The following is a 23,025-nucleotide window of genomic DNA, read 5'->3' as shown; positions in this document are numbered from 1 at the left end:
ATGCTCCCCCGAAAATCCAGCAGATGGCATCGTGTATGTGATTTATGCCTGTGTTGGTGGAGTCTGGGGACAGTTGACTGTCCGGCCGGCGGTGGAAGGAGCCTGTCTGACGTTGCCCAGGCAGCTAGGCTGTAACGTTACCATAGGGCTGTACCAGCAGAGGCTAGCAAGATGCGACGTGGAGTGCGGTGCACATTATTGAGATACCCGCAAGATAGTATATGTGTATTTAAGTAAAAAGCAGCTGATATTCTTCGACACGAACACAGACAGAAATGGCCGGGATTATTAAAAAGCAAATTCTGAAACATTTGTCCAGGTAAGTGTCATCTTTGGCTGTACGTGTTAGCTAGCTAGCCCAGCTGGCTCATGTTTATGTTCGTTGTATTGAAAACAGCACAGCTAACGTTAGTTAGCTAACATTATCTACTCAGATGTTCACAGTCACTACCAGATAGCTTAACGCTACACATTATAGCAGACCAAAGAGAGTAAAGAGTCTCAGTGAAGACAGTGAACGCAGCAAACCACCTTGACCTGAATCATGATTTTTGATTTATCAGTTTTCTAAGTTTATATAGGCTATGTGTGTTGAGTAGTGATAAAATAGGCTTATTTGCTATCTTATTTGCTTTGGCAAGCTGATACAGAGTCTGGGCCCTAATATCCCCCATCACCCCCATCTTTTCTAACATTCAGTAGTCAATATTTCGGAATGGAAATGTAAAGAAAGTGAAATAGGATATCTGCTCTCATTTATAGATGAAAAACTTTCACTACTGCATTCTGAACTAGTGTTAGACTTAAAGGGATGTATGGTTGAGTAGCTGGAATTCACCTATTTTTAGAATTAGATATCTATCTATCTATCTATCTATCTATCTATCTATCTATCTATCTGAAAGGACAAATCAGGATGAAATTTTGGAGGCTCTGCAGATAACTCCTGCCACCAAAAAGGGTATATAACTACCCAGGGTAAAAGTAAAAGTAGAGGTTTATCATTGTATTGTTTTTTTTAAGTATCATTCCTATTTTGGGTATATGAATGATACGATTTTAAAGCAATCAAATCTCTTTAAGCACAGGGATAATTTGGATTAAACAATAACTTGTGAGATTGTGACAATTATGGAGGCAGTGTTTGTTATGGAGGCAGTCTTTTACAGATGTATGCTTTTTGTGCCCCGAATACAAGTGTGTGAAAAGCCTTAACCATTCAAATCAGCAGTGTATATTGAATGTGTGTGTATTTACTGAGCCCTGACCTTGGAAAAGGTTGTGCTTGTTCAGTTGTGTTGGGGCCTAGGCAGAGAGATCCAAAAACACATCCTCAGCTGAAATTAACTGAGATTTCTCAAAATTGCCAAAATATTTGTGACAGTGACATTTATAGAAAGTCTGCTTAACATTAAGTCACATGAAAGAATTAGGCCTACATCTGTCCTAAATTCATAGGGAGTGTTATATTGTTCACTTACAAAAATATAACAGAAACACAGCTATACCAAGTTTTCAGACACCCTGATACCGATACTTGTAGTTTAAAAGTAGACATGCTTGTAACTTCAGCTGTGGGTGCTATTCCAAGCTTGTTCTTAATCACTAGACAGACGTTTTGTTTAGTAACCTACTTAGTCTTACCTTGAATTAGCCACATTGTGTATAAAAACACACAGACGGGCAGCTCTAAATGAGTTTAGAGGAACACTGAACAAGAAGACCTGTGTTGACCTCTGTTAACTGTGTGGCCTGTCATCTGACATGGTATGTTAAAAAGAAAAAACTGGGTAACTGCCCTCTGCAAAGATGAAGACTGACTCTCTACTGCATGATGACTTGAATGAGCAAAGTGACTTGAGGGCTGTGGATGATGCGGTGATTGAGTCAGCACTGCTGCTATGGTCAGATGTGAAAAAGTTTTAGTAGAAGACAGTCTATGCCTAGAGATTAGCCAGCAGCTTGTGGCAGTCTTACTCCTGCGGCATGTAGTCAGATATTATATTGCAGTCATCTTCAGCATCATGACCAGCGTTGACTGCAGCCTTTTCTCTACACCTGGTTTCACTTCCTTTAAGTGCTGTGCCACTGCCCAGGAGACATGCAGCCTGCTGCTGTGTGATGCACAGTCTCCCTTTTGTAAGTTGTATTGCTGCAATCCTTGTTGCGTTTGCTGTTGCTTCATGTTTGGCAGTGCTGACAGTTGGTAAGATATTTATTTTGGTGGGAAAGACAATGTTGAAATGTGTTTTAAAGGTCTTTATTACCCCAGACAAATGGGGTAAAGGCCAAACTTGATCACTAGCCTGGACAGGAGATGTTTAATAAAACAGGGGTTTCTCATAGACTGATGCTTATTCGCCTTGTGTTTCCTGTATTGGTTGCTGAATAATTAAAATAATTATTTGCTCCAGATAGACACACAGTGGACACAAAGGTACATATACAAGCAAATACATTTTTTGGACCGTAGCTTGTTTTTTTGATAGGATTTAGTCCAAGCATTTTAATATGCCCTTTTCAACAATCCTGCATCCTGCTGTTAGAAATTATCTCTGTTGGACATTTTCAGTCTATTTTCTCATTCCATAATGTTCTTGATATTTATTTATTAGCTGCCGAATCAGTGACTTCCTTCACCTCTCTTTGGGCATCTGTTTGGTATACTCCTTTCCTCAGGCAGGATGATGACAAAATCAAATCAGCAGTCTTAACCAAGCATACAATGCATTCCTGCTAGTCACAAGAATCTGTACGATATGGATGACAAGAAAGTGTCCAGCTACTATAATTTCTTTGCTCCAAACACACAAACGTAGCCTAAACCTTTCATAGCACTTCTTTATCCACTGGTTGTAAATTAACTATTTGGAGTGTGACCCTTTTGTGCTAATCTTTGAAACACATTTTTTCATATTGTTTAGTATTAAAACCAAGATATTGTGCTCCAAGCCAAGTTTGTACAATGACTTCTTTTTTGCTGCCTTTGACAAGCTCTGGAATTTCTCTACTGCTTAAACCACGCTAATCTTTACAGTTAGCTTACTGTTGCCTAGTTTGATCAATAATAGCGCGACTATAGCCTTTGCTCTAATGTAGGTCTATATTATATCCTAAACCATCTTCGATCTTATCTGCTCATCCAAAACAGAATCATATTACAATGCCATGTGTTGTACAGACTAGCCCAAGCTATTTTCTGACATGGCAACTATAACTTTAAGTTTTTCTACATCTCACGATCGAACCGTTAAATGGGCTTGAAGAGTGTGTGAGTAATATGAAACGTTCAAATGGGGAAAGTAATGGCCCAGTCTTTGTCCATTATAGAAGATCCGCTTGAACATTATCACAACAGGCCGGCCATTGTATTTGAAATTAATTGGGGAGGAGGGTAGAGAAGTGGTGTTGGTGCTATTGTTCACTGTATAGGGCAGTGAACAACTAGCATGTGTAAGCTTTGACTGGCTTATCTGGTGCAACAAGGCATTAGATCTAATAACATTAAACTTTTGGGCTTAAGTATCTTTGACAACTTGGATCACATTCACATATCATCTTATTACATTCATCATTAACCTACTAAACTATGAGACATACTCTGTAGCCCTTTTGTTTGGCAAATAAGCTAGTGGTTTTTCAGCAGCTTTTTGGGTTGGCCTCTGACACATTTTAAATGAAGTACTCCATATTCTACCACATTACGTGGACATTTTTTGATGTAGACGTGGCAGAACAGTGTCCAGTCATGGTGTATGTGAAATTATATACTTAACAAGTTAGTTTGCTCCAACTGCTGCTATCTTCACTACTCTGTGTTGGGTTGTAGTCTATTCCTGGCTGTCAGTGTTGTATTTTAGCACCTGTGGAGAGGTTAAGCCAGATGGAGGGTACTGCTGTGAGAATCTAGCCAAGAGGCTGCTCCAGCTGCCCAGGATGACTCATTCAGTTGCAACACTTTTCAATTAGAGTACAACTCTCTGGCTCAGCTCGGCGTAACCCAGCTTCAGTTTTCACTTTTGTATCGTTCTATCTCCAGGGATCAAGTGAAGTATACCGTCTATAATGTCAGGTGTTTCCCTGATAAAGCCTATTTGAAACGACCTATTCCAGATATAGGATGTTTTTCGCCCCTTAACCTCCCCCTGCCCGAATAACATTTGATCTCATTCCTTTCCCTAGGTTCACCAAGAATCTGTCCCCAGACAAGATCAACCTGAGTACTTTGAAGGGGGAGGGGCAGCTTTCCAACCTGGAGTTAGATGAAGAGGTTCTGCAGAACATGCTTGACCTGCCTACCTGGCTGGCTGTCACTCGGGTCTACTGCAACAAAGCTGCCATCAGGGTATGTCACTGACTAGTCAAACCAGATTGGATAGCTGGTCTGACAGCTGAGGCTGTCTCCCTTTCTAAAGAGTAATCCTACAGGTCAAAGCTGGTACAGAAAAATATACATAATCCATGTCATTTTGGTAATTGTCTCATGTTTCATTTTCAGACAGAAAATGAGTATTCTATCTTTTAATGTTGAAGAGCTTGCTTTTGAATTTCAGGGTAGGTTTAGTCCTCAGACCCATTAGAGCCATAGAGGAAATGAGCAGTGGCAGCACTACAGATAAGCATTTCCTAGACACACCGCTGAGGTCAGTGTGATTCTCCAGACCACCACTGGCTGTAGATAACAGAGGCGAGCTGTGATGCAGAGAGACACAAAAGGCCAGAGGCTAAAGAGATTGTGAGAGATTCAGGCAGGTGTACACTGAACTAGCTGGATGGCTTGGTTTGTGTTGCCCAAATGTTCCCATTAATGTCATATCTGTAAGACAGCTTGTTTGAAACAAGATTTGATCATAGTATGGCAGTAATGCAGTTACTGTTGTCGCCCTTGTGGTGATGTTTCATGGTAGTTTGATGCTTACTGTGCCGTGTACACAGTGAATGATAAACGTTGCGTCAGAGTGCTGTGGCAAGTGTTTATGATTGACTCAGTTGTCCCCTGCTGTCTTGTCTTTTTCAGATACAATGGACAAAGTTGAAAACAAGCCCCATCTGCTTGGTAAGAATGTTAATTATATTTATCTCTTTCTCCAGTTTCTCCCTCTGCCTTGTTATACAACAATAACCTGCCTTAGGCATCGCTCTGTCTCCATTGTTGTTTCACTTTTTGTCATACAGCTCTTTAACAAAAGATATAACAGGGTGTGCTCTTTGCTCTGACATCATTTGCAATGGTTAGGCTGTCTATTTCTCTATTCATACTTACTGAATTGTATGCTGAGTATTATACTTTTCTCCTGTGTGCAGTTCTTGGATAAGGTAGAGGTGGAGATGAGGACATGTGAAGAGCCACGTCCACCTAATGGCCCCTCCCCTATAGCTATCACAGCGGGCCAGAGGTAAGCCTGCATAAACCTGGCAGTTTGTCTTAAAACCTGTTGTTTAGCCAAGGACATATCTGATGCTGAATACATTGTGTGTCCTATACACGGTCAGCCCATCACCTTTGCTCATGTTCATATTGCGTGTTACTTACAGCGAGTACGGCTTCGCTGAGAAGGTGGTGGAGGGCATGTCTGTGATCATCAACTCCATTACCATCAAGGTGCACGCCCGTGCCTTCCACGCCTCCTTTGAGCTCTGGCAGCTACAAGGCAACAGCCTCAACCCCAAATGGCAGCGCAGTGACCTCCGCTACACCCGCATCACCGACCCAAAGAGAGGAGAGGTACCGCACAGCGCACAGTTTTATTTTTATTTTCTCACCACCAGCTTAACCACTGTTCTGCCTGGATCTATGTAATGCCTGGACGTATTCAGTGTTCCTGCCACAGAAGCAGTGTGTGTCTACCAGGCCTGCAGTAAATCATTTAATCAGGCCAATTGTTTTGGTCTTTATCAGCCGCAGTGACTCCAGGTTGAGATGTCTGACTTCTCTAAATGAGATCTCGTAATCCACTTAAAAAGAAATTCATGTTTGCCTGTGAGATGATGTTTTATTTGTGCTCTCTGCTTGTCTCAGAGAAAAACATTTGCCTTGACTCAACAGTACCAGTCATGGCATTCAAGTGTAGGAACATGGTGTGTATGTTTTTCTGTGTCTTCCTGTCTCTCTGTGTATGACCTCAGATAGAGGCGGGTGGTTTGATACACGTATTCTCTCACTCAGGTGTTGACTTTCAAGGAAATTAACTGGCAGAGTCTGCGAATCGAGGCTGATGCCATAGAGAGTGAGGACCAGGACCTAGGTAGCACCCCGTTACGCCTCATCACCAACCAGGGACGCATTCGCATCGCTCTCAAACGCAGAGTAAGATTGTGTCACATTACTGTCGAGTTTCTACCATTCATTTGAGTCTAATAAAAATTCACAATATTTGTTATCATAAAAAGATGAGGCACAACTAGATCTGCCAGAATTGCTGAAAATCATGAACTTGATCTAAATCACAAATTATTTGTTAAAAACCCTTTTATTCTCCTTCATGGCTCTGTCAAGGTCAAGGACTGTAATGTGCTGGCATCCAAGTTGCTTTTCATCCTGGACGACCTGTTGTGGGTACTGACGGACTCTCAGCTCAAAGCTATCATCCATTATGCCAAATCTCTCAGCGAGGCCATGGAGAAGTCTGCGCAGCAGAGGAAGAGCATGACTGCTGAATCCCTGCAGGTCCTGCCCCCTTCCTGCGTTCCTTATTGATGTTTTCAGAATAAACTGAAAAGCTTCATTTAATCATTTATTGAAGACTACTTGCTTTAAATGCTTTAACTACATATTTTGTTCCTACCTTGGGTATACTTTATAAAAAAAAAAGTATGTAACTCGAGTACATAAAACAACGTAACTTGAAAACTATACTCCCTCACTAGTATCCCTCCTGAGTCTTCATTTTATTTATTTCTACATAATTTAATTGATGTGTAATACAACACTTATTCTATACCCTCTCATGACAACACTTAAAGACAAATTCAAACCCATTAACTCGTAATAACTCTTGTACAAATTAAATTTGTGCAAGACTGTTTCTATAATGTGTTGTATACATTACGTAAGGTTTGTTTTTGTGCCACTTTAAGATTTGTGTTGCAAGACATTTCTTGTAAATGTAAATTTTGTTAAATCTGCTATTCCGCTTGGTAATGTAGATCTTCTACCTCTTCTATGTTGCAGACCGCTCCTCCATCTCCTGGCATCCACACCCTGTGGTCAGAGCCCCCACCTCCTCCTGCTGGTGCCCCCAGCAACCTCAGTCAGTACTTTGAGCTCTATGATGTCAAAGAGTCTTCTTATCACACCTTCATATCCCGCTTGGACTTACACATATGCAACGACAGTTCTTCAATGGACCCCGGTTAGTTGGATAACTCATTTTCTGCTTCAGCTAGTTATAAGTGTGCTTGTGTGCTCAAAGTAATCCATGAAATACACTGAATTGTTAAGCATTTGAACCATAATTATCTTTTAAAGCTGACTTTTAACCCCTGTCATGTGATGTTCCATAGATGAGCCTCCTGCACCGGGCTCGCAGGGCGCCATGCAGCTGACTTTTAGGAAGCTGGGTTTTGACTACTATCCTATCCACAGACCTGGTGAGTCTGATGACTGGTCCTTTCAGCCTCTCTGCTCGTAATTTAACTGCTGTCTTCCCTGGGGCTCTTTTGGGCTCCCACTGAATCCACAGCATTCACCCAGGACTAAGTGTAAGAAGGATTACTGTTCAAGCAGACTAATGGCTTGGGAGAGCGTGCCTAGTGCCATTATTCTCAGTGGAATTCCTGAAGTGTAGAATGTAGAGCAGCAGAATCGCCTCTGGAGCTCACCGTCCCATCAGCACCGCAAACTAACTCCCTGCAGCACACTTTCACCCACGTGACAAAAACTGGTGAACAGAGCAACTGACCGACAATGCGATCCATAGAGCCCCTGCTGTTGAATGAGAATAGAGTCAAACAATGTAATGGTAAAAGAAAATAGGATAAACAATGCCACATAAAAGCAAGTCTATAAAAATATGTTTTAAGTAGTCAATTTAAATGACAACACATACAGCATAAGCGCCTCAGACAGGGTTAGGGTTTAGGGTTAGTAAAAGCCTCCCTTTCTCTTAAGTGTAGAATACTGTATTATAGAATACTGCTAGACTATAACTTAACTCATATTAAGGTCAGAAAGAGCCAGGGTCTGATAATATCTGTGTTTGAGTACTTAAAACCTGTGCAGAGCTCTGTGGTATCTTCTATTTTATCGACATACTGTCTCTTCAGTTGCAGAGCGTGTCAAATATTTGGAAACACTCCACTGTTGTTTCCTCTAGCAAAGTGTGAAACCCCAAAAGTGCTTAATGACTTCAGACCCGTCACTCTTAGTTCCCTAGTCATGATAAACATTTGAAAACATAAAGGAAGTGTTAACCCAGGTAGAGAAGTTGCTGGATCCTCTTCAGTTTGTGTATGGATGGAGGACAAGGACCCTAAGATCATGCCAGGCTTTTATTCATAGATTTTCCCTCAGCTTTTAATACTATCCAGTCACACCTGCTTCCAGAGAAACCTATCGCTCATTTTAAGCTTGATTTTAACACTACTGGATGGATATTTGACTTTTTAAATAACAGGTCCCAGTGTGTGAGAGTAAATGACTGTGATCAAAAGCAGTGTTATTGAGTGGGTGGACAACTATAAATACCTGGATACCATTCTTGACAACAAATTGCGTTTTGAGCCTAATAGAGATGTCATCGGTAAAAAAAAGAGTCTCAACAGCGTCTCTCCTTTCTGAGAAAATTCTGAGAAAACTCTTTTAACGTTTCCATCGTAATTATGACACTTTTACAGAAGTTCTATTGAATCTGTTTTAACCTTTTGCATAGTGGCTTGGTTTGAAAACCTTAACCTGTCCTCTAAGAAAGTAAAGGTGGCAAGCAAGATCATTGGGGTGATTCAGGCCCAGCTCTTAGACATCTTTAAGAAGCAGGTCCTGAGGAAGGCCAGTGTTGGAGCTCTCACCTATTTGCACTTTTGTAACCCCAATCTGTAGCAATCGCATTGTTTGATGTATTGTAATTGTCTTTATTGTGTTATTTGAAATCCAAATTTCCCCTTGAGGGACAATAAAGGTTAAAGTTAATAACTGCCTTTTTGATACTGCTCTACTCCAGCTGATGGATGTCGACACTGGGAGCGCCACAGTGGAGCCATGGAGGCGCAGGCCCAGTGGGCTGGGAAACTGCTGCAGGACTTCCAGAGGAGAGCAGAGGCTTCTGGGTTTCCTGGGCCACACGCTGAGGGGCTCCACCCAGCCAGGGACTCCCCTGCAAAGAATGCTCAAGGTATGGATATTAACATAAGTTGCCAGATTTACCTTGGTATGGGAATTATATTTCTTTCACACCTACCAAACGTAGTTACATAGATATAGATATAGATACATATTCACTCTCTCCCTCCCTGACAGAAATTCAGTTTTCACAGTAGCAAAACAGTTGAGACACAGTAACCAACATCAAAATTTTCATGATTAAAAAAAACGTATTTACCTCCCTGTACAATCACTCGACTTGTTAACATATCAAAATATTACACAGTAATCAAAATAAAAGCTGTGTCCCCACCCCCATATAAATCAACATATAACACAGAAAAAAACAATAGAAAGTTTTATACAGCATACATTATATACAGCGTAAGAAAGTGCACAAATAAAAGAAATATATATATATGGAGAACATTGTCTATGATCTAGTCAGGAAACTGAATTGTTTCACATGGTTTGGGTCACTTATATTGTCATAAAATTGTTTCTGTCATATATACATACTGTAGATGGACAGTCTAGTCCCAAGTGCCCCCCTGACAAAGAGCAGGCATACAGCAGGAACTCCGTCACAGCACCTCCAGGTACGCCACTGAAGAGGCTGCGCTCCAGCTGTGTGGTGGTCAGGATGGATGACCTGGACATTCACCAGGCAGGTTTTCAACATCAACTCATTTGATTTACCTCCTGTCCCTAACAGCAATCATATTCTTATTCTACGATTGTTATGCTCACTGGGAACTGTGACAAAAGAGGATACAGAGTTATGTCTCGCTCTGTAGAAAAGACTGCTGTAATAATTCATCACGTTTTTTATTCTAATGTGTCGCTTAAATACCCCAGCAAGAATAGAAGAATCCTTAATGCATCGCGACACTTAGCTGCTCCATTGCTTTTCAGCTCAGATGGAGAAAACCCCTGCCATTTCAAATTCCACTCCTGCTGCTTCTGCGGTTTCACTTTTTGCACACACACACATTTTCACACTTTCCATCATGAGACAGTGTGACATTACCATGGTTATTTTAAGTTTAAGATGCTTGTAGTTCCCCATTTGTTAGAAGTAGAGAAACCCTGGGGAGATTATTTACATTTCTGACTCTCCAATTTCATAATGTGTGTTACGTCCCCGAAATTACCCAGGGGATGAAGGGAGTAACATATGAAATTAACCGGGGGACAAAGAAGCTGAGAGAACGGAAATATATAAACAAACCACAGATTTATTAGCATTACCAAATACCCAAACACACACCCCCACACTACTGCCATAACAATGTGACAGGAAGTAGTTGACGTTTTGATCCAGGCGTTTTAGTGCCTTTTGAGCAACACATTGAATACTTCACTTAAGTACTTGAGTACTTCACTATTCTACACTATTCTTACTATTGTAACCTCTTCACCTCTATATCCAGGTGTCTACAGGGGGCCGCCACAATAAGAAGACCCAGTCTTTAATATCCTGTAACCGCAAAGCACTGCGCTTGCCAGACAATGTGCCAGCAATCCATCTGCAGTTCACTGAATACTACTTTCCTGACAACCCCACTTTTTCAGGTATGGTCTTATCTCCTATATTTAACCCTTTTGTGTTTATTATGCAAAGAAACATCTTGGGACGATACAGGGCTCTCATTTTTGTAGCATATCCACCTAAAAAGTCATGCTACCTTGCTAACGGCCCCTGTCTAATGGGAATCTCATAATGCCAGGTTCTCCCTTTTGTTCCCTCCTTCCAGTGCCCACCTCCAACCTGTATGCCCAGCTGAACAGCCTCCAGCTGTGTGTGGACCCAGTCAGTGTGCTGTGGATCAATCTGTTCTCCAGGGGTCTGCTGCGCACCTTGGATCAGGTCAAAGCTTTCTACCATTTGCAAGACAGCAGCAAGGCTGAGGAGCATGTGGACATTCGCATGGATGCAGCTCAGCTCAAGGTGACTCAAATGACAGACAACTGTTTTCACATAGTAAAGTGGTTCTTTTTGATTTGGGGATTTAGTATAGTATAGTTTAAGAATACTCATGGAGCCCCTTCTTGCTGTCATTGGAGCCATTACATTTCATATAAATGTCTCTGGATGTTATTAGTTGGTTCGTTGCAGACATTTAAGTTTTCTTGTTTTTTTTTCTATAGCTGATAATTCCCTTGGATTCTTCCATCTTGGACCATCCAGAGCGTCCCCAGTCCCTCTGTATTATTGTACCCCAGATGGTTCTCAGCAACACCCGACATTGCCCCCATGGCACCAAAGCTGACCTCAACAGCACCTATGGCAGCTTCGCCACCTGCCCCTTCTTCCAGCCCACGCCTGCCTGCCCCTTTCCCAGGGACAAGAGTGCCTTCCACCCCCTTCCCTCCACCTTCCTCCAGCACTCTCAAGAGATGGAGCCCCAGTCTCTGTTGAACGGGAAGCAGCTTCGGTCCCAGGACATCTGGTCTCTCAGTCTATCCCGTGTGACCCTGGGCTTTGATGGAGCTCGGCGATGCCCCAAAGGCAGAACCCAGCCCTTCGTTGAGCCCTTTGCCATGTCTGTGTGGATGTGCCAGCCCTCTGCCTTTAATCGTGGTTTAACGTCTTCCCCCACCAGTCCCAGCACGGCCCACCCGCCCTCTTCAGAGCAGGGGGCTCAGCAGGAGGAGGCTTCGCTGGCCTCTTTCCACTTTCTGGCCCACGCCATCACTCCAATAAAGATGTGGCTCAACCACTACCAGTATGTGGCCCTGCTGAGGATGAAGGATGCCATGGCCCGCTTGGGGGCAGAGTTGGGCCGGGACACGCGGGACGCTAAGCAGGCCCATGGCCAGCAGACAAAATCTGCCACAGTGTGTCTTGGCCTCCTTGTGGACTCGGTGGAACTTGGGCTCCTGTTGCCACCAGCCTCCACTGAGCCAGAGGAGGAGGTCCCCCATACCCCAGAGACAGACAGCCCCAGCATAACAGACTCTGACATCTCCCCCACTCATCACTCTACTGATCCAGGAGTCCTGGAAGACAGCGGGATAGGAAATGGCATGACCTCCATCAATGCAGCCACTGTCACTGTGTTTGATCAGGATGAACAAGACGGGGTTGTGGAGGAGGCCTGTGAGGCTGTGGAGGAGGGGCCAGAAGGGCAGGGGATGGTAACACAGGAGGATGCCACTCTCCTCTCACCTCCCCTTTCTCCTGGACATCCCCCTGGCCTGTCCCGGGACCCATCCACCTTCAGCCTGGAGGGAGAGCTGTCCAGCGCCATTAACGCCACCAAGGATGTGACCAAAGATGCCATCAGTGCCTCTCTGGACCTGACCAAAGGGGCTTTCTCTATTACAAAAGACGCCTTCAGCATGCTGAGTCGTGGCTCAGGGATGAGCAAACTGTTCACTCCACAGGCAAAGTAAGTCTCAGTGTTCTCCTGCTGGGCTGTTGGCAACACAATGGTCTGCGTTAGTCTGGAACCCATACTGAGCACCACATGCTTTTACTGGCTGTCCCTTACCACTCTCTCTGTGTGTGTGTGTGTGTGTGTGTGTGTGTGTGTGTGTGTGTTGTGTGCGTGTGTGTGTGCCACGTGTGTAGGGAACTGGTCCAGCGCTCAGAGGAGTCATCCCCCTCCTTGGCTGCCAGCCTACGCCTCCAATCTATGAAGCAGTCGCCTTCCCAGCATTCCTTTGACAGTGCGATCTTGGACGGCAGCCTGCCTGATGAAAACCTCTCTGTGGATAGCGATGCCAGTGACAACTTTGTTGTCCTCGTGGACTCAGGTGCTTAAAACACAATCTCTTGTAGTTTCCAAATAAATTTTTCGGAATTATCCATGTTACACGCACATTTGTTTTGTGTTTCCAGAGTCAGGTGTGGAGTCCATGCGTCCCAACAACACTCCAGTCCCTGTGGCCAGCCATGGCAGCCCTGCCCCCGGGACAGAGGGAGGCTCATCAGTTGACCTCAGCAGCTCCCTGTCCCAAAGCACTGAGGACATGGCTCAGGATATGGTGAGTTATTGTGCCCATGTGAATTGGACAGATGGATGGAGCAATGTTATTTTTGAAATAATGATAATCGTAAACAAATAAAATTTGCCTATGGAGTGAGATTATTTTCTTTAAGAACGTGACACATTGAAAGCAATAGAAAGATCTGCCTTATGGTATCTTGTTTCAAGAAAAAAAATATTTTTGTTGTCCAAATTTGTAATAATTCACTAATATTTCAGCAATATTTCAGCAAAAACGAAACATTTCAGACCTAAATCTAATTTAGATGTGATCTTATTGTGGTGTGCTCTCATTGCAGTCTTCAGTGTTGTTGCTGGTCGTGAGTGGGATAGCCTGTATCGTAGAAGTGAAGGGAGAAGACCAGGTGGTGGCCGTAGAGGCCCAGAATTTCAACCCCATGCAGATCGGTAACGTCAGAGTATCGGACCTGCTGGCTGGTCTCATACAAGGTAACCTGGGCTACCGTTGCCATGCTGAACCTTTCCAAACCACACTCTCTTGGAAAATTGTTTCAGGCCTCTTCTTCTTCATTTGACTCCGGTCACTTCATTCTCTGTCTTCATATTGTTCCTTTTATCATCATACTTAACCTCATTTTGTTAACCAAGGATGGGTGTTTTATGGTGGTGGAGGCCAAACAATGTATGTAGTCACACTAGTGGAGTTATAAGGTACACTACTCTGAAGCTAAAGCACTCTATGCATCATCTTTTATGTTGCATAAAATGTCTGCAAAAAAGAATATAGCTACTGTTGTGTTGAAACAAAATGCGTAAATATGCTACGAAAACATTCACAATAAAATTTCTGTTAATCATAAAAATATTGTCCGTGTGACAGACTGAGATTGACTAGTTGTACCTAGTACTATCGTAAAATAAGATTTGGGAAAAATTTGCACACAAACTTTACAGAACCTATTTCATTGCTACTACTGTATATGTGAGCAGTAGCTGCTACATTATGTAGTATAAAGTTACACATTGTAATGTAGATGTACACTGTAGCTGGAACTTATGTACATTGTATACAGTACAGTACAGTGCATATGTAGCCAAAAAAAAATTACATGTGCTTAATTAATTTGCTGATTGTTTAAATGTTATTATCTTGAAATTATCAGGGCTTCACAGCCCTGAAACGCCTCCCTAACATAGTTTATAGTTTATAGTTTATTAAGATCCCCATTAGCTACAGCATTGCAGCAGCTATTCTTCCTGGGGTCCACAAAACAGACTTTACATAGTGACAATGCAACCATCACACTTACATCATAACACATAACATTACAAAATAAACTGGACAAAGACTAGAACACACACACAGACAAGACAAGCTCCTGACAATTCAATAATCAGAAATATACCGTTTCACTCTAGTGTCCCAACACATTTCAAATCATAATACGGTCCATTTCATGCTAGTATTCAATACAGTAATCAAAGATACATGAAATTATTCCGTTTTACTCCAGTTTCCCGGTCCACAACTCAGACCCTCCACGGCCACAAGACACATCAACCCAATCAAACTCATATTTGTATTTTATTTATACTTAGCCAAACCAGTCCTACATCTTTTCAACGTCTCTAGTCAAAAGATACTGTTTAACTAAAATTTTAAACATACATAGAAGCACATGGCACATTCTTTTACCTGCCTTGAAGTGATAGGATACTGTAAGTTTCCAACAGTTGTATTTACTTCTGTCTGTGACATTCATAGAGGTCACACTAAACCCAAAAGGAACATAACATTTAGGTAATAATAGCTGGGTTGCCAGGAGAAATGTATTTTCCAAGAGCTCCAGTGGTCTCTATTCATTCACAGAAATGTAACTTGGGAATGCAAAGTTTATATTTACAAAAGTACCAAATACATGCATATTGAAGTTACATAATGGTCCTGAGGTATGGGATAAGATTCTGGAACTTACTAGTGCGCATGAAAACAAGAAACTTGTCTAGTCACAGCACAAACGGTGTGCAGGGACTGGATGCAGTGTTAAACACACATTTTCATTGCATTTTTACTTATACAAAGTCTATCATCCATTTATGTGGCTATCGGTGCTCAGCCTCCTCTTACTACATGCCCAAATGGCTGACAGAGGTTTTCTCTCCTTTATTTCTCCAGCTCCCGGTGGAGCGGCCCAGGGGCAGGACAGGCAGGGCGTCAGAGCCTCTCCAGTGATGTGCATGAGGGCAGAAATGGGTCCATCTGCAGGACGCCACTGCGCTCTGGCTGAGTCTGTGGGCTTTCTGGAGCTGGGAGTGCAAGGCTGCCAGGCAGAGCTGCTGGCCTCCACCATGACCAACCTGGGGCCTTTTCTTGAAGACGAACTCAGTGCTGATGGCCAGCCGATGAGGATCCACTTGAGCAACATCACCGTCACCCTAAAGGTGGGTCGACGATACTGTGAGAACAAAAGAAAGTATTAGTCTACGGTTGGGGTGAATTCACTTGCAATTCACTCAATATAAAATGTAAATTGAAACTGCAATTCACATGATTCACATAATTTCTTCATAGGTTTGAAATGAGTGATCTTTTTCTTTATACAAAAGAGTTTTTCAGTTTTAAAGAAAATCCACTTCCCAAATTGAATTGAAAGAGTTGACCTCAACCCTTGGCTAGGTTTTGGTCCTTTTCGGGTTTGAGGAATGAACCAATAATGGTGCTGAAGTTATGTGGTTAGCTATAAGGATTCCCCTTGTTTCTAGGATGATGGCCCTAGAATCTACCCTACAGCCCCACAACCTATCCCAGCTACATTCATTGTGGACCAGGTACTGCTAGAGCGCACCGATGATGGCATCTTCAGGCTCAAAGGTGAGCAAGAAATAGAAAGTTTCTGTGGCATTTTATGTGGTTACTGTGACATATTTAACAACAACCAAATATCAGCAGATTTTTAAATACGGTTGATTAACTGTAGAACCACAAATGCTCAAGCTTACGGCATCAGTTGTCAGAAGTTTGAAAAACATGAACAGAAACTGATCTTGATGCACTTTTGATTGCAGCTTGTGACGGTAAAGGCCCTAAAGCCGCAACAGGTGTTCCTGTGGCTGGCCTGGAGAACCCAAACAGTTCCTGCTCTGTTCTCCAACAACAGAGCAAGGTAAGGGAGAGACCCGGAGGCCACACTCTTTCATGCTCCATCCAATCACATGTATGCTTCAGCTTAGTGTATCTGCAGCACAGCCACATCTCAGGCAACAACAGACAAAAGGATATCTGTGCTAAGTATCAATAATTATCTTGCACAAGCATATGAAATGTCAAGTGTAGCATAAATAAAGCGTTAAATCAAGATAACACTTAAAAAGATCACATTGTGTTCACAGTAATTTGTCAGTTATCAAACCGGTTACTATGAGTAACAAAGCTGTTTATACATATTAAGATACATTCACAGGGCTTAAAGTATTTTTCTGTTAAAATATTGGTCAAGTGAAGACATTCAAACCTCACTACTATTTCATCTGAGCTGGATACACATCCTCTTCTCATGTTCTAACTGCAGAGATCTGTTGCCTTAAATACAGCTGTACTACTGCTGTTCCTGTCTGTGTCTCTTGTCGGCTGTAATAGAGACAAAGCAGAGATGTGTCTAAGTACGTGGGGTTGTGTAATGGTATTGTAATTACACCTGTTGCCACACGTCAGAATCCGATCACTTGCCGTAGCACCTTATCTAAGCTTGCCTTAGCTTTGGTTGAAACTAACCAAGCCAATAAACCTGCTGTTACAGAGTCAGCCCGTGGAGTCCCAGCTGTCTGATGCCCAGGCCGCTCTCTCCCAAGCCCTCAGCGACAGAGAGCGCCTCCTTCTGGAGGTCAGGAAGTATGATCCCACGTTTACTCTCTGAGCTGCTTTGTCTTTGACCGCTGAACCCATTACTGCTCCTGCCGGGGAAAGGTGACGGGACGCATCGGGTTGAATGTCAGGAACCAGCAAGACTCGTGGACATGTCTGGACAGTAGACATGTTTGAAAAGAAGATGGATCAAACTTGGATCACCTTATGCTTGCTATATCACACTGTTCCCCAGATTACAACGGAGCCCCTATAACTAAGTATTATTAACAGGGGAACCTATTGAACTAGCTCATAGGTACATTACTGGTACTACTGACATCTGGCAGTCTAGATATTTCTCACTACTATACTAAACACAAATTGTTATGACGTATGGTTAGTTCTCATCCAAATCAGTGTAGACAGTCAAGTTAACTCATTCATGTGGGTTCAGTGTTTGTCATAGAGCATGCAAGGGTAAATAGCGTCAAGCTTTATTTCCCCATCTGTAATTGTTTGTGTTAGAGAAACGTTTGAAGAACACATGCCAAAACCTCTTTTTTTACATGCACTAAGACACTGCCAGAGAGCTGTCAGTCCACCAGTCTTTCCTTGTACAAACCATAACCTAGTGTCAGGCATGCTTTGTTAACACCACTAATTTTATAGCATCATGTCAGCAAGTTTACAAATAGACACTCATGAAGCTAAAATAGACTTATTTAATAGTGTAGAATAGATCCATAGGTGTAAAATACTGTAGATCTGTGTTTCTTTTTTATTTGAAAAGTGCTGTAAAATGATCATTATTAAGCTGCTTTAAGTTAATCACAGACACTTGTTGCAGATGTGTTGTGGAGTAGAGAAAGCAATGCACTTTGTTTCAAAACAGAACTACACTTACATGGAGAGACGGATCTCAATGTCCACCTTATTTGGTTGCTGCACCACCTGGGTGGAATTGTTACACCCTCTTATCAAGTTCTCACCGTTTTCACAGAACGAGTTGAATCATTCCCCAGTGTTATTTTTTTTCTTTGCGTTGTGAAATGCTCATGATTGTTTTGTACTGTGAAACGATGTGCTCTTTGATTTGAATGTCCACTCGAGACACGCCTTTCTGTGGAGAACTGGTTACGCAGTAGCTACAGTATTGTAACTGGGTTAGTCTTTCACTCCAAGCTGGAGCTCTTTGGTCTAAAGAGGAAGTATCCCAGCTACCAGAGATATAATACTTGATCTCCTTAAAACCTTTTTGTAGCTTACCAGGAAACACCCAGAGTGCTAGTTTTATTTCCTCTGCACACAGAAGTTCTTCCTGGATGTGGGTTTAGTTGTAGTTTACTTATTTTCATTTGTCACTACTTTTTTGTTACATTATTATTATTTTTTTTGTATTTGACCAGATTTACCAGGCAGTGTATTTTAGCCATATCAATCAAAAACTAAAGAAATGAGATCAAAAATTTTACGGTGCTGATAATTGCACACAGTGTGTCAAGTAAATTACCAAATTCACTACAAAAACATGGCATGTACATTCTTTTCAGTTTGTGTCAGCTGTAGATTTTATTTATTAAGCCATTTGCCATTTGTTTTGTAGTTGTCACCTTCACTTTTCTACATTAATCCTTGAACTCTTTGTTTTATGGATGGATTCAGACAATGATGGATTGGTTTATCAAAATGCAAATCACCACATTTGTATATAACATATTTTTTTATTCAACATTCAACAGTGATTTGTTTTGGTTTGCTCATATGAAGGTGTCTTCAAAGCCCTTTCTCAATCAGTTCCTACTTCCAAAGGTTATATTGTCAAAGCAGTAGTGTAGCATTTTGCCCCTGGAAGTACAGTTACCCATTGTGATCGGTGCAAAGCTGTTACAGCTCCAGAGATCTACTAACCTTTTAGCTAGCATTCATTATTGTCCCAGCGTACATGGGAGACCTCTGGTGGCTATGACCTGCCACAGTATCCCACCCATTAACAGTATTTGTTTTGTTTCCTTTGGTTGCCTTCCAAGTTATGAATGACAGCTTTGCATTCTCATGGTGGAATGTAAAATATTTCAAGCAATAGAAAGACTCTCTCTGGTTTACACAAAACCTGAGAAAGAACAATAATGCCAGACATTTCTGATGACAGAATTATGAAATCCCAAGGGTGACTGATATAACAAAGAAAAATGATCTACCTATGTGTCGGTTTTTTAATGTTTTCTCCTTAACTGCATGTGTGTTCACATCCTCACGGTCTGTCAGTGTCACAAAGCAGTGATACTGCCCTTTAACCTCAATATCACTCAAAATGGGCATCCTTTTCGTTGCTTTTGGTGTTTATGTTCTGCATGGCCTTAGTAGACAAAGATACTGTGGTACGAAATTGAACGTCCCATTTTAGAAGAAACGTGTACCTGTAAAGATTCCAAAGTGTCCAAATTCCCTCTCCTCAAACTCCACCCAATCGGGCCTCAGTGCCAAGTAGGGTGCCCACTCTGCTGACAAACTGGTGCTCTAAGCTCCGTCTGCTCATCACCTGTCATGTTACACTTCCTTTGCACTCTAGAGCAGGTCAGGGTTACCACGACAACATAACCCTCACCCAGTGTGCCATGCAAAAAGAAGGGGGTAGAGGGAGAGTGACGCAACACTCACTTAAAGCGGTACGTCTTGTTCTGTCACTATTCATACGAATGACTTGGCAAAATTCTTGTGATTGGTGAGCAGATGCATGTACTAAGATGATTGTCTTGTGGTTTCTGCCTTGTGGATTATTTGCACTTGTGTGGTACGTCACTGGACATTGCACTTGTTTTAATGTGAATCACTTCAAAGGATTGCAGATGAATCCTTTTGAAAACTTCCTTGATGCAAATGTTGGAGGCCCTCTAGACAGTATTTCTTTTTTTTGGCGGATTTAGAATTCCTTACATTGAATTTTGTATTGTTATCATCACTTAATTGAATCTAATCTAAACTTGGTTCTGTGAACCAAAAGTAGTATGTTGGAAATATTTTAAACAGTGGATAAAAAATAAATTGCTGAACATAATTATGTTGTGACTTTATTTGATAACTGGTGGATCGTGAATGCATGTTTGTGAATTATGTTTTTGAAAAAAAATTTGTTGCACCTACAGTATCATAAATTATTCATAACCTTTTTAGTTGCATTAGTCAGACCACGAGTCTTCCATATTCATGAGATCCTCAGTTTAGATGTGTAGATCAGTTCAACCCAAATAAAAGGCCTTATACATTTCAAAATTAAATTTGACAATCAGTTCTAGGCTCATGAGCCACATGAAATGTCTTTGAACCAATTTTAGAAGATAAATGAGTCATCTTGCATCATAGCTGAGATTTCTTTACCTTGAAAACTGTTTCTTCTATAATTTGTGTTTGGATTCAAACATTTTAGAAATCTCAATTTAGAATCATAACTAGAATGTCCTAGGGGTGGTTATACAGCAATAAAAAAAATAAATAGTATAAAGTACACATTTGTAATTCAAACCATGTCAACTTGAACAATAAGCAGACAGTGTGCCCAAAAATACAAAAACTTTTACCAAAGGTCCCTGGTTCTACAAAATACCTTTTATTGAGGCACAAAATCAACTTTCACTACAGGCACAAGAACAAAATAAAACATCATCCAGCTTTTCAAGTCACAGAATAAAAATATATATTTACAACCCATAATACATTAATATACAGAATCATTTGAAACCATCTGAAATGTAGACTGTATCAAGCATTTATCTTAACAGTAACAAAAGTTGAATTCTGCAGTGCTGCAATGGAAGGTGGAATTTATTTCTCTGTGGTCTTCATGCCAAAAACCTCTTCATCACGTCTACGATCACTGATCATGATTTAGGTAAGTTAGTAGAGAATACAGTCTGTGCCTAGTTGGCTGCAGCACAAGGTTATAGTGGCTTCACGATAAGTTGTCCACATCTTGTGTCACCACTATTTGGCGCAGGCAGTCTGTCCATCCACATGTAATCGAAGAGGCACGTGACTCAATGAAAGAGGATGTTCTTGTACTTGGTGTTAGGAATCTGTTCTCGGCTCTTCAACCGCCTCACTGCTTCTCTCATATGTTTGGGCTGAAGCGGTGGCGTGTCTCCCCACTTCTCACAAACATCCAGTGCTGTAAAGGCAAAAACAAACACAATTGAACTACATGATACCATGATTGTGAGGAAAATAAGTCAACCGAATAATGTAGATATGATTTAGTCTGGAAGCCATCAGTTTTGAAAATCTTTGCCACTCACCTTCCTCAACAATTTCCCCAGCAAAAACCTTGGAAATACCCGACATGGCAATCACCACATTCTGGGACACCGATGATCCTGTTATGGACTGGATCAGCTAGAAGTAAAAAAAAAAAATCCAAAATCCAAAATCAATCCAATAAACAATGACATGAATTAGAAACACATCTTTCATAAAGATGTTACCCTCTTAATAGCAGCCTTGGGGAAGGCAGCGCGTCTGTACATCTCATAGCGATTCAGCTGCTCTTCAGAGAAGGAGGACACCAAAACCCTGGAAAACATAGGAAGGACAAGGGATGTTGGCGGTGTTTAGTGGGTTGAGACTTCAGTAGGTGGTTTTACATATCAAACTGATCATCTCTTTGCTTAGGTATCGCAATCTTACTGCATCTTTTGTATTTCATCCTCATCAACCTTGTGGCGCTTCTCCTTTTTCTTCTCTGGTTCTACCTTCAGCTTTTTGTTAGGACTTTGGCCCGAGGTTCCTTCCTCCTCGTCTTCTCCAGCCACTGATTCCTGCAGAGGGGGAACAAGATGAGGCAAACATGAGATATCCTTTGTAAAACCACTCAGACACATATGAATGTTGCAAAGGCATTGTTCGCTTGACTTGGACTCAAGTTCCAATTTGATGACTTGGGGGGGGGAGAAAATAACTTGCATTACTATGACTTGAGACTTGACTTTGACTTAAATTTTCTATGTTTCTGGACTATTTTGTACTCATAATGTAGATTGTATATACATTTTCACAATACTGCACTGTAATGCAGTACTGAATTACTCAATTTTTCAGTTGACATGCTTGTTGTTGAAACTCAAACTGATGTACCCAATGGAACTTGTTCTACCTAACTTGAAACACAGCTTCAACTTCAGACCCAATCAATGGTTTCCTCAACCCTGCTCCCACCTCTGTTAAAGAAATGATGCTGCAGCACAACTCACAGTTTTAGCCTCCGGTTTGGGCTGAGCTTGGGAGGATGATTCTTTGGATTCGTCGCTAACATGCACTGTGGCAGGAACATCTTCAGTGTCGTCTGATTTAGGATGTTCCTCGTCAGTTGAAGATGTCCTCTCAGGTGTGGCCTCAGTCTTGATCCGTGCAGGGTCTGCCATTATCAGTCAATCTACCAGCTTCTGGATCTGCAGAGGTCAACGATGTATTAAACCAAGCGTCTAGTCAGCTCGAGACCAGTACACCATCTGCCATCTAGCAACACTTTAGTTAGGTAGCTACGACAAAGCGACAGCATAGGTATTCATGTAAATGGTAAAATATGCGTATAAAATATACCGTTTGGCTGGCTACTACCGTTAGTTGTTCCACTAATAAGCACGTATCTCCGTTGTATAAACACAAGTAAACAAGGTAGCAGCAGCTAACAAGCTAACAACTTCCCACCCACCGGTGGATGTAAGCTAACGTTAAGCAGTCAAAACATGGCATACCAGTAATATGTACAGTCAGTTTCAGCATACATCCACAAATTATGCGATTGAAGTAATTATTGTTATTTAAATAGTTAACGCTAACCATACGCTAACTACGTGAAGCTAACTCGGTAGCGTTAGCGCCGGCGGTCCATGCAGAACTTCCGTTTCCTGTTTTGTAAGAACTTTATTGATAAGGCA

The 23,025-nt window shown here is 41.8% G+C and overlaps 2 protein-coding genes across 2 annotated transcripts; one reads left to right on the top strand and one right to left on the bottom strand.

Moving 5' to 3' along the window:
* The first annotated feature begins 270 nt into the window (after positions 1-270).
* On the top strand, positions 271-20,104 carry LOC139647308 (bridge-like lipid transfer protein family member 3A). Its single transcript, XM_071523191.1, has 21 exons — positions 271-319; positions 4,183-4,345; positions 5,018-5,056; positions 5,305-5,396; positions 5,536-5,725; positions 6,167-6,307; positions 6,497-6,667; positions 7,172-7,352; positions 7,504-7,590; positions 9,159-9,329; positions 9,823-9,965; positions 10,732-10,873; positions 11,056-11,249; positions 11,450-12,693; positions 12,876-13,060; positions 13,146-13,291; positions 13,593-13,761; positions 15,431-15,696; positions 16,018-16,126; positions 16,321-16,418; positions 17,052-20,104. The coding sequence occupies exons 1-21, from the start codon at positions 276-278 to the stop codon at positions 17,166-17,168; spliced, it is 4,092 nt and encodes a 1,363-aa protein (XP_071379292.1). The 5' UTR covers positions 271-275; the 3' UTR covers positions 17,169-20,104.
* A 206-nt stretch (positions 20,105-20,310) lies between these two features.
* Positions 20,311-22,980, bottom strand: LOC139647315 (transcription initiation factor TFIID subunit 11-like). Its single transcript, XM_071523201.1, has 6 exons — positions 22,843-22,980; positions 22,339-22,536; positions 21,776-21,906; positions 21,574-21,661; positions 21,388-21,484; positions 20,311-21,260 (listed from the first exon to the last, which is right to left on the bottom strand). The coding sequence occupies exons 2-6, from the start codon at positions 22,507-22,509 to the stop codon at positions 21,130-21,132; spliced, it is 618 nt and encodes a 205-aa protein (XP_071379302.1). The 5' UTR covers positions 22,510-22,536; positions 22,843-22,980; the 3' UTR covers positions 20,311-21,129.
* Positions 22,981-23,025: the final 45 nt, after the last annotated feature.

This window comes from Centroberyx affinis, unplaced genomic scaffold (assembly GCF_046629955.1).
Source record: "Centroberyx affinis isolate AG114_WGS23_722 - 3 ecotype Tasmania unplaced genomic scaffold, CSIRO-AGI_Caff_v1 ptg001072l_1, whole genome shotgun sequence".
In the NCBI taxonomy this organism is placed as follows: Eukaryota; Metazoa; Chordata; class Actinopteri; order Beryciformes; family Berycidae; genus Centroberyx; species Centroberyx affinis.
This window is presented reverse-complemented; position numbering and strand designations above follow the sequence as displayed.